The 14,036-nt window shown below is 44.3% G+C and overlaps 1 protein-coding gene across 4 annotated transcripts; it reads left to right on the top strand.

The window, feature by feature from the left end:
• Positions 1–3,724: 3,724 nt before the first annotated feature.
• Positions 3,725–9,194, top strand: plvapb (plasmalemma vesicle associated protein b). Of its 4 annotated transcripts, none has more exons than XM_071346400.1 (6): positions 3,725–4,922; positions 5,214–5,319; positions 5,470–5,891; positions 6,283–6,579; positions 7,156–7,707; positions 7,945–9,194. In XM_071346400.1, exons 1-6 carry the CDS (start codon positions 4,533–4,535, stop codon positions 7,999–8,001), a joined length of 1,824 nt encoding a protein of 607 aa, XP_071202501.1. In that variant the 5' UTR covers positions 3,725–4,532; the 3' UTR covers positions 8,002–9,194. The 4 variants fall into 4 exon arrangements, with proteins under 4 accessions (XP_071202501.1, XP_071202502.1, XP_071202503.1 ...); XM_071346401.1 differs by having other exon boundaries at positions 3,726–4,922; positions 7,940–9,194; XM_071346402.1 differs by having other exon boundaries at positions 3,727–4,922; positions 7,216–7,707.
• Positions 9,195–14,036: the final 4,842 nt, after the last annotated feature.

The raw sequence follows: 14,036 nt of genomic DNA, 5'->3' as shown, positions 1-14,036 counted from the left end.
TCTACATGTTGTTTTTGTGTCCCAGACCCAGTATGTCTTTTCACCACTAGGTGGTAGTATATGTATATGTGTCCTTTAGGAAGTTTAGTCAAGCAATGGTTGACAACCCTGTACTCGTGGGGCTACAGTCTCTTTTTAATGTTTCACTAGTAATATACTGCTTTGGAAGGGGTATCTATTGAGATTAGAGATCCAGGTATAATTAAATATTTCATTTAAAAGGCAAGGATAAACGTCCCTCAAGGACCAGTCTTATTTTAGAGTTACGGAGCCAAAGGCATCTTTGACTGTTTTTGTTTCAGAGATGTCAGTCCCTCTGACCTGTGTCTCATAACACTTCAAAATATATCGTGTTTTTATAAGCATCTCCTATCTTGAGAGGTTATGGCTTCAACAAAAAACAACATCACAAATCACAGCCTCTCTAAAAATGGATTTAAGAACAGAAATCAAATATGTCAGTAGCCACCCGCTGGGCACACCCTGGTTCAATTATTGTAATTTGTCAACGTATTATGACGTGGAATCAGGGCCTAAAACAAACTTTTTTGTTTTCCAGGCACTGGCAGGTAGATTTTTTTTTTGTTATCTACCAGCCACTATAATCTACCGGCCACTATAATCTACCAGACACTATAATCTACCAGACACTATAATCTACCGGCCACTATAATCTACCGGCCACTATAATCTACCAGCCACTATAATCTACCAGACACTATAATCTACCGGCCACTATAATCTACCAGACACTATAATCTACCAGCCACTATAATCTACTGGCCACTAATCTACCAGACACTATAATCTACCAGCCACTATAATCTACCAGACACTATAATCTACCGGCCACTATAATCTACCGGCCACTATAATCTACCAGCCACTATAATCTACCAGACACTATAATCTACCGGCCACTATAATCTACCAGACACTATAATCTACCAGCCACTATAATCTACTGGCCACTAATCTACCAGACACTATAATCTACCAGCCACTATAATCTACCGGCCACTATAATCTACCAGACACTATAATCTACTGGCCACTAATCTACCAGACACGATAATCTACCGGCCAATAATCTACCGGCCACTAATCTACCAGACACTATAATCTACCAGCCACTATAATCTACCAGACACTAATCTACCAGACACTATAATCTACCGGCCACTAATCTACCAGACACTATAATCTACCGGCCACTAATCTACCAGACACTAATCTACCGGCCACTAATCTACCAGACACTATAATCTACCGGCCACTAATCTACCAGACACTATAATCTACCAGCCACTATAATCTACCAGACACTATAATCTACCGGCCACTAATCTACCAGACACTATAATCTACCGGCCACTATAATCTACCAGACACTATAATCTACCAGCCAAAATATTTGTTTCCACCATAATTACACCAAAAAATAGATGAGCACGCTTAGCAATGTTTCTAAAACATGAAATGTATTACTAGTAAGAAGTGATGTGGTATATTGCTCGATTTAATCTAATATTCTGTGATCTGAGTCTTCTAACCAAAATATCACAGACAAAATGTTTCGGCTGCTGCTTTGAGCCAGCAGTATACCGCCCTGCACCCCACTGCTGGCTGGCCTCTGAAGCTAAGGTTGGCCCTGGATGGGAGACCAGATGCTGCTGGAAGTGGTGTTGGAGGCACTATTTCTTTCCTCTGGTCTAAAACAAATGCCCCAGGGCAGTGATTTGGGACATTGCCCTGTGTAGGGTGCTGTCTTTCGGATTAGACGTTAAACAGGTGTCCTGACTCTGTGGTCACTAAAGATCCCATGGCACTTATTGTAAGAGTAGGGGTGTTAACCCCGGTGTCCTGGCTAAATTCCCAAATCTGTCCTTCATACCATCACGGTCACCTAATAATCCCCAGGTTACAATTGGCTGATTCATCCCCCCTCCTCCCCCCCGTAACTATTCCCCAGGTCGTTGCTGTAAAATGAGAATGTGTTCTCAGTCAACTTTACCTGGTTAAATAAAAAAATGAAGGTTACCTTGGTAACAGGGCCACTGGAGTCATCCAGTGAGTCTCACTAGTAGAGGTCTCTCAAGCATTGATTTGTTCTCAAGCTAGGTTGCTTTTCAATGTAAATAGCCAAGAAACACAAGAACAAAGTCTCACTTTAGTAGACTTTCGAGTATATTAGACCCAAGTTTTATGCCTGTACGCAATTCTTCTAAAAATACATCTTTCAGCCCTTCACTCAGTGCTCACAGCAGCCCCCCAGACACACAAATGCTCTTCAATCATCTTGAAATAACATATACTTAAACACTAGAAATCAACCAATCAACCAAAGGTCAAATGCTTTATTATCTAAATGTTGAAAGTGCGTGGGCAACAGAGAGAAACACAATTGTGCAGTTTGAGGCTATTTGGCAGAGAGGAGATGGGGGGTGTGAGTAGGTGGGTCTGGGCAGGGTTATGTAGGTGTGCATCTGTATGTTGTAGTTTGTATGTGTATGTTTTATATTGTAAAATATTTTAACAATCGTACAAAAATATATTACAAAACAGAAATTCCAGTAACTTCTGAATAAATATAGAAAATCACATTTCGGAGTAAAACGCCATGCTATCATGCTAAACAACCCACATGCCAAATTCCTAATCACATCATTCCATCCACAAATTAATGAACAATGTGATCCACACATGCAGATGCTATTTCCTGTTCCCCAGGCAGCACACAGACGCAGAGGCAGCAACGATAGAGGAGTTAACAGAACAACAATAAGGAACTGTCCTCCTCTCAGGGATCATAAAATAACAACTATTCCCCACAGTGCTGCACGGGCCATGTCCACATCTGGTGTCTGGGAGGGGTGAGAGAGGTCTGACTGGGAGGGGTGAGAGAGGTCTGACTGTGAGAAGCCTGGGCTGGTGTCTAGGAGGGATGAGAGAGGTCTGACTGTGAGAAGCCTGGGCTGGTGTCTGGGAGGGATGAGAGAGGTCTGACTGTGAGAAGCCTTGGCTGGTGTCTGGGAGGGGTGAGAGAGGTCTGACTGTGAGAAGCCTTGGCTGGTGTCTGGGAGGGGTGAGAGGTCTGACTGTGAGAAGCCTTGGCTGGTGTCTGGGAGGGGTGAGAGAGGTCTGACTGTGAGAAGCCTTGGCTGGTGTCTGGGAGGGGTGAGAGAGGTCTGACTGTGAGAAGCCTGGGCTGGTGTCTGGGAGGGGTGAGAGAGGTCTGACTGTGAGAAGCCTTGGCTGGTGTCTGGGAGGGGTGAGAGAGGTCTGACTGTGAGAAGCCTTGGCTGGTGTCTGGGAGGGGTGAGAGGTCTGACTGTGAGAAGCCTTGGCTGGTGTCTGGGAGGGGTGAGAGAGGTCTGACTGTGAGAAGCCTGGGCTGGTGTCTGGGAGGGATGAGAGAGGTCTGACTGTGAGAAGCCTTGGCTGGTGTCTGGGAGGGGTGAGAGAGGTCTGACTGTGAGAAGCCTTGGCTGGTGTCTGGGAGGGGTGAGAGAGGTCTGACTGTGAGAAGCCTTGGCTGGTGTCTGGGAGGGGTGAGAGGTCTGACTGTGAGAAGCCTGGGCTGGTGTCTGGGAGGGGTGAGAGAGGTCTGACTGTGAGAATCCTGGGCTGGTGTCTAGGAGGGATGAGAGAGGTCTGACTGTGAAGCCTGGGCTGGTGTCTAGGAGGGATGAGAGAGATCTGACTGTGAGAAGCCTGGGCTGGTGTCTAGGAAGGGTGAGAGAGGTCTGACTGTGAGAATCCTGGGCTGGTGTCTAGGAAGGGTGAGAGAGGTCTGACTGTGAGAATCCTGGGCTGGTGTCTGGGAGGCAACGTATCTCCCAACATGATATCTCAACCTCATTTCTAATATTTTTTTTGTAATGCTTTTTATTTTCAAATTAAACGACGGGTATCTCAGCTCCTATTGGGTTGACATTATAAAACAATAAGATAGATGTTCACACTAACATACCAAGATGGATCAGTCCTTCAGACATGCTCCATCTGCAAATAACTCATGACATTACTCTATGGATTTGCTATGTCTATGTACATTGTCGTTTTATTTCAATATATTTGATATGTTATTCTGTGATGATAGTCTCTGACAGTTGTAGGAGGGCTGTGCAGTGAAAGCGATGTGAAAGCGATGTCAGCCCAGACGTCCCTGCTGACCGCAGCGCAGGGTGAAGTTATGCTAACCTCTGGAGCGGTACGCTAGCTGGGCCGGGCTACCCAGGGGCCAGGGGAGGGCCAGGAAGGAGTCACAGCGTAGGAAGTGTGCCTCAGCGTTTATAAACATGGTCCTCAGGGTCACCCTTTACATAGATACAGGACTACTGACAAAGAGAATTTGACTCTGGTTCGTTTTAAACTTTAGTAACCTAAGAGATTACTCGTTTTGAGGCTTCAGCACTTTGTGAGAGAGCACCAAGAGAGCTTTTGAGGGAGGGAAATTCCCCTGAGAAACCAAAGAGACCTCCATTGACTTGTCAATACCCTCGTCTTGACCACACCGACATCCAGCAGAGATGTACAGCAGCAACAGCTACTCACAGGCCAAGTTTGGCCTGGAGGCCAAGGACATCCACAAGCCAAAGGGAAAGAGCTGCGGCTATTACATGAGGGTGGTCTTCTTCTTCTCCTCTCTGATCCAGTCCCTCATCATCGTGAGCCTGGTGCTGTTCCTGGTCTACGGCCAGCCAGAGAAGTCTGCTGAAGAGAGGAGAGTAGAGGAGCTGGAGCAGAGTTTGAACAGGATCAGCGAGAACAACATTAACCTGAGGAAGGATAAATCTGACCTGGGAGCTGCGCTGGGGGCCAGGAAGGCTGAGAAGACAGCCCTGGAGGGAGAGGTGGCCGTGCTGAAGAAAGCAGCTAATGCCTCCGGGGAGCAGATCAAAGCCCTCATACTGAAAGCGGTGAGGAGATGGGACTGTAACATTATGATGCAATATAAATAGATACTAGCTCATCTTTTGTTCATTTTGAAATTGTGAGCCGACGTACAGCACTAGAAGCATTTAGTGTGCAGGAATTATTTTGGCATTAAATCTGAGAAATAATTAATACAGAGAAAATGCACTTACATGACTATAATGCAAGGATATCTACACACTAACGTTTCTCCCAAAAAGTGACAGTTTACTTCAATTAGAGGAGCATAGCTAACATTAATGAAGACCAAACCTGACACTTTCTTTCCTCCACAGAGCCAGTGTGAAGCAGACAAGAAGAAAATAGAGATGAGCCGTGCTACCCATGTCCGGGTTCCCACCACCTCTTTTCAAAACCCTTTCATCGTCGCCACTGCTAACAGTACGTTACTATTGTCCCTTTGTCACTCAGGCTTAGGCAGTGCGTTCTATTCTAATACTGTGATAGAGACATGACACAGTACCTTGACCCAAACATTTCAATCTAATAACAACAAGTAACACTTTCTGCTGTAATATCTTTTCTCCTCAGCTGAGGTAAAAACCCTCCAGTCTCTGAACTCCCAGCAGGCAGCAATGATCAAACTGATCAAAGCCAACTTCACCCAGACCAGCCAGTACATCCGCATCGAGAGGGACAATGCCATCAAGGACCGTGACGCCCACAACCTTGAGACCATCTCTTTGCGGAGGGAGAACAACAACCTGAAGGAACACCTGACACTCTACACCCAGAAGTGTAAAGAGGACTTTGCCAAGTCTCTGGAGGGGATCCAAATGGTGACCAGTAACTTCCTGGTGCGCATCGACAACCTGTTCCCCCACTCCATGACCTTTCACCTGACCTGTGAGAAGCAGACAGAGCAGATGTTGAACATCAGGGCCAGATGCTCCAACCTGTCTAAAGAGGTTGAGGACAAGTTCCAGAAATACCTGGACAACGTGGGGAACAAGGTATGTAGAGTACACCAGACCTGGGTCAAATATATATGTAACATACTTTGAAAGTATTGGTATGTTCAATTTAGCTTGGAGTTTACAGGTTAGCCAGTGTCCCAGTCTGTTTCTGCTTTACCCAACTGCCTACAGTATCAATCAATTAATCAATAAAAGTATATTTGCATATCGCTTTCTACAAACAAACATACAGCAACCTGGCTCTGTAGAGCATCTTAATTAAACATAATATAGTGACCTTAAGCCAACACCTAGCGACCTTGTCAAGAGGTTCGGACCTCTTAGCGTAACAGTTAAGGTGTTGGCTTGACGGTCGATGGACCCGGGTTCAAGTCCCGGTTGGGGATACCCCAAGAATTTGCTACAATATGTTATCATCTTCATCCAGGTGGCAAACATCCAGGCCCAGTCCAGTAGCCTGGAGGTCCAGAACAGCCATCTGACCCTTGACCTCCAGCAGTGTCGTCAAAACCGCAGCGTGACAGCGGCGGAGGGCAGCAGGCTGCTGCTAGAGATCCGGGAGAACCACGACAGGCAGGTAGAGACCCTGCTGAAGGAACAGAACCGGTTGAGGGAGGAGAAGAGCCTGCAGGGAGAGAGACTGGTTCTGAAGGAGGCTGAGGTCAAAACACTCAACGGGAATGTCGAGTCACTCACCAGCGCTCTGACCAACTGTAACCCAAAGGTAAGAGAATAATAATTGCGCACACTATCAGAACTGTAAATAACTTTAGATAGCAAGCAGATCCAACCAAAGAAGCGTGTTATCAGTGGGGACCCTATGGTATGAGTGAACTACATTACCAGCACACTACAACCCCACGTTAGCAGTTGAGCAATGTAACCCAAGGAAACACTGTGACCCTACCAACCTCTGGAATGTGATTTGTGGCCTTCAATAATGGTTGTCCCGGTGCATAGCTGAGGAGAAAGACTCAGTCAGCATAATAGTGGTGTCGGGGGGGAACACAGGAAGAGACAGACAGACTAGATAAATGAAGGGATGGATGGACAATAACAGCCAAGTCAGGAGGAGGAAGCAAAGTTTGACCGATGGTTTGTCGGTAGCTACGGGCTACGGAGGTCTCATGCCGATAAAGAAATTCACTGTTTCAAGTGTGTGTGTGCATTTTTTTATATATTTTTGGCTACATCACAAGTATTATGACGAGTCCATAAAGTGTTGGGGATCAGGAGGATCTGCTATAAAACTCAATCCATTTGTGATGTTTTGTCTGTAATGCAACTCGCCGGCCCAAAGCCTACTGGACTGATGGCAGCCTTGAAGGGGGGGGAATCAATGCAGCTCGCCGACCCAAAGCCTACTGGACTGATGTCAGCCTTTAAGGGGGGGCCATCAATGCAGCTCGCCGACCCAAAGCCTACTGGACTGATGTCAGCCTTGAAGGGGGGGCCATCAATGCAGCTCGCCGACCCAAAGCCTACTGGACTGATGTCAGCCGTGAAGGGGGGGCCATCAATGCAGCTCGCCGGCCCAAAGCCTACTGGACTGATGTCAGCCTTGAAGGGGGGGCCATCAATGCAACTCGCCGGCTCAAAGCCTACTGGACTGATGTCAGCCTTGAAGGGGGGGCCATCAATGGAACTCGCCGGCCCAAAGCCTACTGGACTGATGTCAGCCTTGAAGGGGGGGCCATCAATGGAACTCGCCGGCCCAAAGCCTACTGGACTGATGTCAGCCTTGAAGGGGGGGCCATCAATGCAACTCGCCGGCCCAAAGCCTACTGGACTGATGTCAGCCGTGAAGGGGGGGCCATCCATTGCAGCACCAGTGATCAGTAAACCCCACCTGGTACATACAGACCCCTGACTCTCATCGTCCCTGGTGTTACACTCACTGTCAACTGCAGAAATAAAGGGTCAATAAATAATTCATTACATGTTCAAAAGATCAGTTTGAGCTGATACTGATCTCCTAATGCTAGACGTTAGTAACGATAAACCCAGTTTAGGTATTAACATGGAATCAATCGGACACCACATTGTAATCATGTTACTGATGGAGGCTATGTTTGTTCCTTCAGGTGAGGTGAGGAGAGGAGAGACGGGTGTGAGGAAGATGCCCCACTCACACAGCTCTACCTAGGCCATGACAGAGTGAGACAATGAAAGCACTTACTGTTATGGTCCCTGGAGAATTGGGCGTGGTGCCTTTCAGTGATCAATGTGTGCTCTTAGACCTTAAAATGTCCATGTGTAAATACTGCAGACACACTATAGGTTGTATCTACTGTTCTACATCATGTACACTGAACAAAAATATCCTTGCAACATGTGAAGGTGTTGGTGCCATTTTTCATGAGCTGAAATAAAAGATCTCAGAAATGTTCCATATGCACAAAAATATATATTTCTCTCAAATTGCGCACAAATTTGTTTACATCCGTGTTAGTGAGCATTTCTCATTTGCCAAAATAATCCATACAACTGACAGGTGTGGCATATCAAGAAGTTGATTAAAACAACATGATCATTACACAGGTGCACCTTGTGCTGTGGACAATAAAAGGCCACTCTCCACGCTGAGGAGTATTTCTGTGGGGAAAACCCATTCTGATTGGCCTGGCTCCCCAGTGAGTGGACCTGTCTTCCAAATGGGTGGGCCTATGCCCTCCCAGGCCGACCTATGGCTGTGCCCTTGCCCAGTCATGAAATCCATAGATTAGGGCCTAATGAATATTCCTTCTATGAAGTGTAACTCAGTAAAATCGTAGAAATTGTTGCATGTTGCGGTTATATTTTTGTTCAGTCTAAAAACTGTATCTACAAATGTACACTGAGTGGACAAAATATTATGAACACCTGCTCTTTCCATGACGTAGACTGACCAGGTGAATCCAGGTGAAAGCTATGATTCCTTATTGATGTCACTTGTTAAATCCACTTCAATCAATGTAGATGAAGGGGAGGAGACATGTTACCTTCAACTCAATATCAGGACGGTGTCCTTAATGTTTTGTACACTGTGTATACAGTACATATCGCTTTTAAATGTAATTCATTTAATAATTAATTTAATAGGGTTGACTTTATCCTTGTAATTCCACTTGTATTTGATTGCTGAGTTTAGGATGGGAATTCACCGTCTACTGCGAAAAGCGTTTGTGTTCTCCTTTTACTTTATACTCAGGTTAAAGAAAAATAAATGTGTACAAATAAAGTTAATGTGATTATATGTAAATAATTTTTCCTAAGACGCAATTCAATGTTTATTAAATGTTTCTGAAAGTGTGTTGGTTTTGAGAAAATAAAAGTTTGAATTTGCAGTTCTTCAAAAAATATTCCTCCTCTTTGAATGTGAGTGATCTTTGTGATACAAGTGTAATCCTCACCACCAGTTTAGGAACCGCAGCAGTTTCCACTAACGTTGGGTCCTTTGTGAAAGACATATTATTATTTTTTTGTTGCAAATTTCAAAGAATAGTGGAAGAATTGGAGAGAAAATAATGTCTATAGCCTTGTTATGCAATATGAAGTCTGTAAATAGCTCCACATGGGAAAACTGTTATCACAGCTAGTATAACAGAGGTGAAATCCCAGGATGGCTATGTCTATACACACATCCGTAAATCCATACATAATGTACCTACATCCTGGTCTGGGGTGTCTATATATCCATACATAATGTACCTACATCCTGGTCTGGGGTGTCTATATATCCATACATAATGTATCTACATCCTGGTCTGGGGTGTCTATATATCCATACATAATGTATCTACATCCTGGTCTGGGGTGTCTATATATCCATAGATAATGTATCTACATCCTGGTCTGGGGTGTCTATATATCCATATATGTATCTACATCCTGGTCTGGGGTGTCTATATATCCATACATAATGTATCTGCATCCTGGTCTGGGGTGGCAATATATCCATACATAATGTATCTGCATCCTGGTCTGGGGTGTCTATATATCCATACATAATGTACTCCATGTTGTCCTACTTTAGCTACTCCATGTTGTGCTACTTTAGCTACCCCATGCTGTCCTACCTTAGCTACTCCATGTTGTTCTACTTTAGCTACCCCATGCTGTCCTACTTTAGCTACTCCATGTTGTCCTACTTTAGCTACCTCATGCTGTCCTACTTTAGCTACTCCATGTTGTACTACTTTAGCTACCCCATGCTGTCCTACTTTAGCTACCCCATGCTGTCCTACTTTAGCTACTCCATGTTGTTCTACTTTAGCTACCCCATGCTGTCCTACTTTAGCTACTCCATGTTGTTCTACTTCAGCTATCCCATGCTGTTCTACTTTAGCTACCCCATGTTGTTCTATTTTAGCTACTCCATGCTGTGCTACTTTAGCTACACTGTGCTGTTCTACTTTAGCTACTCCATGCTGTGCTACTTTAGCTACACTGTGCTGGTCTACTTTAGCTAGCTAGGGTTGGTATAGCGGGACAACAACAAAAAATACAAATTAAAACACAATATTGGCAACTTTTTCATGTATTTGATGCACCAGTACATACTTTGTACATATACATCAGAATTCGGCAAAGTGCATTATTTATGGAAGTTTTATAACTTTAACATCAAAACAGGAAAAAAACTTTGTGCTTGGGGGGTAGCTTCCTGTTTGAAGCTTGCTCTGCCGCCCTCTTATGATGATGCAAACATGAAGTGATGTGATTTTGATCATGTGGATTGTCTGCAAGGGCTTAGTAACATACAGCCACTCTATAGCCTAATAACATAGAACCACTCTATAGCCTAATAACATAGAACCACTCTATAGCCTAATAACATAGAACCACTCTATAGCCTAATAACATAGAACCACTCTATAGCCTAATAACATACAGCCACTCTATAGCCTAATAACATAGAACCACTCTATAGCCTAATAACATAGAACCACTCTATAGCCTAATAACATAGAACCACTCTATAGCCTAATAACATAGAACCACTCTATAGCCTAATAACATAGAACCACTCTATAGCCTAATAACATAGAACCACTCTATAGCCTAATAACATAGAACCACTCTATAGCCTAATAACATAGAACCACTCTATAGCCTAATAACATAGAACCACTCTATAGCCTAATAACATAGAACCACTCTATAGCCTAATAACATAGAACCACTCTATAGCCTAATAACATACAGCCACTCTATAGCCTAATAACATAGAACCACTCTATAGCCTAATAACATACAGCCACTCTATAGCCTAATAACATAGAACCACTCTATAGCCTAATAACATAGAACCACTCTATAGCCTAATAACATAGAACCACTCTATAGCCTAATAACATAGAACCGCTCTATAGCCTAATAACATAGAACCACTCTATAGCCTAATAACATAGAACCACTCTATAGCCTAATAACATAGAACCACTCTATAGCCTAATAACATAGAACCACTCTATAGCCTAATAACATAGAACCACTCTATAAGCTAATAACATAGAACCACTCTATAGCCTAATAACATAGAACCACTCTATAGCCTAATAACATACAGCCACCCTATAGCCTAATAACATAGAACCACTCTATAGCCTAATAACATAGAACCGCTCTATAGCCTAATAACATAGAACCACTCTATAGCCTAATAACATAGAACCGCTCTATAGCCTAATAACATAGAACCACTCTATAGCCTAATAACATAGAACCACTCTATAGCCTAATAACATACAGCCACTCTTGGAGGAGAATAATAGTTCAACTAAAAAGTGATTGTTTATAAGATACATCTTGCTGGGACTGCGTCTGTTCATCATGCATGACAGAACTACAGGTGAAGGAGCCTCTACTGTTCTCAGGAAATCCTTTGTTTAAGGACTGTTCCCCCCCCCCCGTGCGGTCGGTCAAACACACACACACAGACAGTCTGTCTTACCCTGGGTCAACCAGGGGGAGTGCGCACACAGAGCACATCTGTGAACGCGAACCCGAATGCCCCCTAATTACACTCCATAGTCACCCTGTTCCTCACAACACACGTGCATGCACACAGACGCACAACCACCTCCGTCAGAGGAAACACAATTACCACGCAGGTTAAACTACACTCATCACTCAACCATGACACGTCCATTGGTGTCTCGTCTTGTAATAACATATCAACAGGTCCATTATCAAAATGTCGGCTCATTGCCACCCACACATGTACACTTCCTTAATTCCAATAGCTTGTATTTTTGTTTTGTTACTTAATGTTCTCCATTGTTCTCTATTGATTCAGCAGTGTTATACAGCTGGGTCAAACACATCCCCTAACTGCTGGAGAAAACATCAAGGCCCTGAGTAGATGCCAAACAGAAAGGCGTTTCAATATAGAGGTCTGCGCGCCACTGATTTATTCATCCGCTCCCGCAGCTTTTCATAACTGGACCTGGACTCAACCGTTGTCCCGGTACGTTCATTTAGGCGTCCGTGAGGACACAACTCACTTGTCAACCATGGTCCAGCAATTTTGCGCCCTATAGGCAATATCAAAATCCACCAAAAAATAACCTAAGAAATAGTTTAAATTACCAGAGATTCTCACGTGGCCCATTATATTACGTCATCTGTATTACTGGGCTATATCAGCCAAGAGGGTAGTGGTAGTTGAAAGAGAACTGAGTTGGAGACATTTTCACTTTCTCTTGAGCAACGTTTTATAGCCTACCTTTTAGGAGTGGGACGATTTTCAGACAGAGACAAATATGGGTGATCAATAATATTTTTTTAGGCAATGTAGTAAACTATAGCCTAATCATATTTAGGAAGTACCTTTCCTTGGAAAGATATCTGCCCCGTTCTTCTCCCACCCCAGCATAGACAGTCTACTCTATTGCATTGGGACCACACATACACTGAGTGTACAAAACATTAAGGACACCTTCCTAATATTGAGTTGCATCCCAAAGTTGTCTGGTTTGACCGTCCGCTCCCAACCGCAGCATGAACAATACAGACTGCGCCACAATGATCTCTGTCGGGACCCGCAGCCCTCTACATCAACACCCGCAGTAAACAATGTGACAGAGAGACAATGTGACAGAGAGACGGTGTGACAGAGAGACAATGTGACAGAGAGACAATGTGACAGAGAGATGGTGTGTGCGTGCACGGCAAAGCAGGGTCTATGTCATCAGAGAGACGGTGTGACAGAGAGACGGTGTGACAGAGAGACAATGTGACAGAGAGACGGTGTGACAGAGAGACAATGTGACAGAGAGATGGTATGACAGAGAGACGGTGTGTGCGTGCACGGCAAAGCAGGGTCTATGTCATCAGAGAGACAGTGTGACAGACGACTGTGTGACAGACGACTGTGTGACAGAGAGACGGTGTGTGCGTGCACGGCCGAGCAGTGCCTATGTGACAGAGACCTGGGTGAGAAGGAGTAAACTGGGGAGGAGGGGTGAGGAGTTCAGCGAGGAAACATAAATATTTAATCAAGGCCAGATTGAGAGAGGGAACAAAAGGCACAGAGATGATCGCCTACCAAACTGTATCTTTCCCATAGAACAGAGATGATCGCCTACCAAACTGTATCTTTCCCATAGAACAGAGATGATCGCCTACCAAACTGCATCTTTCCCATAGAACAGAGATGATCGCCTACCAAACTGTATCTTTCCCATAGAACAGAGATGATCGCCTACCAAACTGTATCTTTCCCATAGAACAGAGATGATCGCCTACCAAACTGCATCTTTCCCACAGAACAGAGATGATCGCCTATCAAACTGTATCTTTCCCATAGAACAGAGATGATCGCCTACCAAACCGTATCTTTCCCACAGAACAGAGATGATCGCCTACCAAACCGTATCTTTCCCATAGAACAGAGATGATCGCCTACCAAACCGTATCTTTCCCATAGAACAGAGATGATCGCCTACCAAACTGTATCTTTCCCATAGAACAGAGATGATCGCCTACCAAACTGTATCTTTCCCATAGAACAGAAATGATCGCCTACCAAACTGTATCTTTCCCATAGAACAGAGATGATCGCCTACCAAACTGTATCTTTCCCATAGAACAGAGATGATCGCCTACCAAACTGTATCTTTCCCATAGAACAGAGATGATCGCCTACCAAACCGTATCTTTCCCACAGAACAGAACATTGTTGTGTCTTTTAATCAT

This window comes from Salvelinus alpinus, chromosome 16 (genome assembly GCF_045679555.1).
Source record: "Salvelinus alpinus chromosome 16, SLU_Salpinus.1, whole genome shotgun sequence".
NCBI classification, from domain to species: domain Eukaryota; kingdom Metazoa; phylum Chordata; class Actinopteri; order Salmoniformes; family Salmonidae; genus Salvelinus; species Salvelinus alpinus.
This window is presented reverse-complemented; position numbering and strand designations above follow the sequence as displayed.

What these genes read in the sequence shown, in the direction of transcription:
- plvapb (XM_071346400.1), top strand. Translation starts at nt 4,533, where the DNA reads ATGTACAGCAGCAACAGCTACTCACAGGCCAAGTTTGGCCTGGAGGCC. An exon ending in AAGCCCTCATACTGAAAGCG is followed by an intron (nt 4,923 to 5,213) that starts GTGAGGAGATGG and finishes TTTCCTCCACAG; the next exon opens with AGCCAGTGTGAAGCAGACAA. An exon ending in TGGACAACGTGGGGAACAAG is followed by an intron (nt 5,892 to 6,282) that starts GTATGTAGAGTA and finishes ATCTTCATCCAG; the next exon opens with GTGGCAAACATCCAGGCCCA.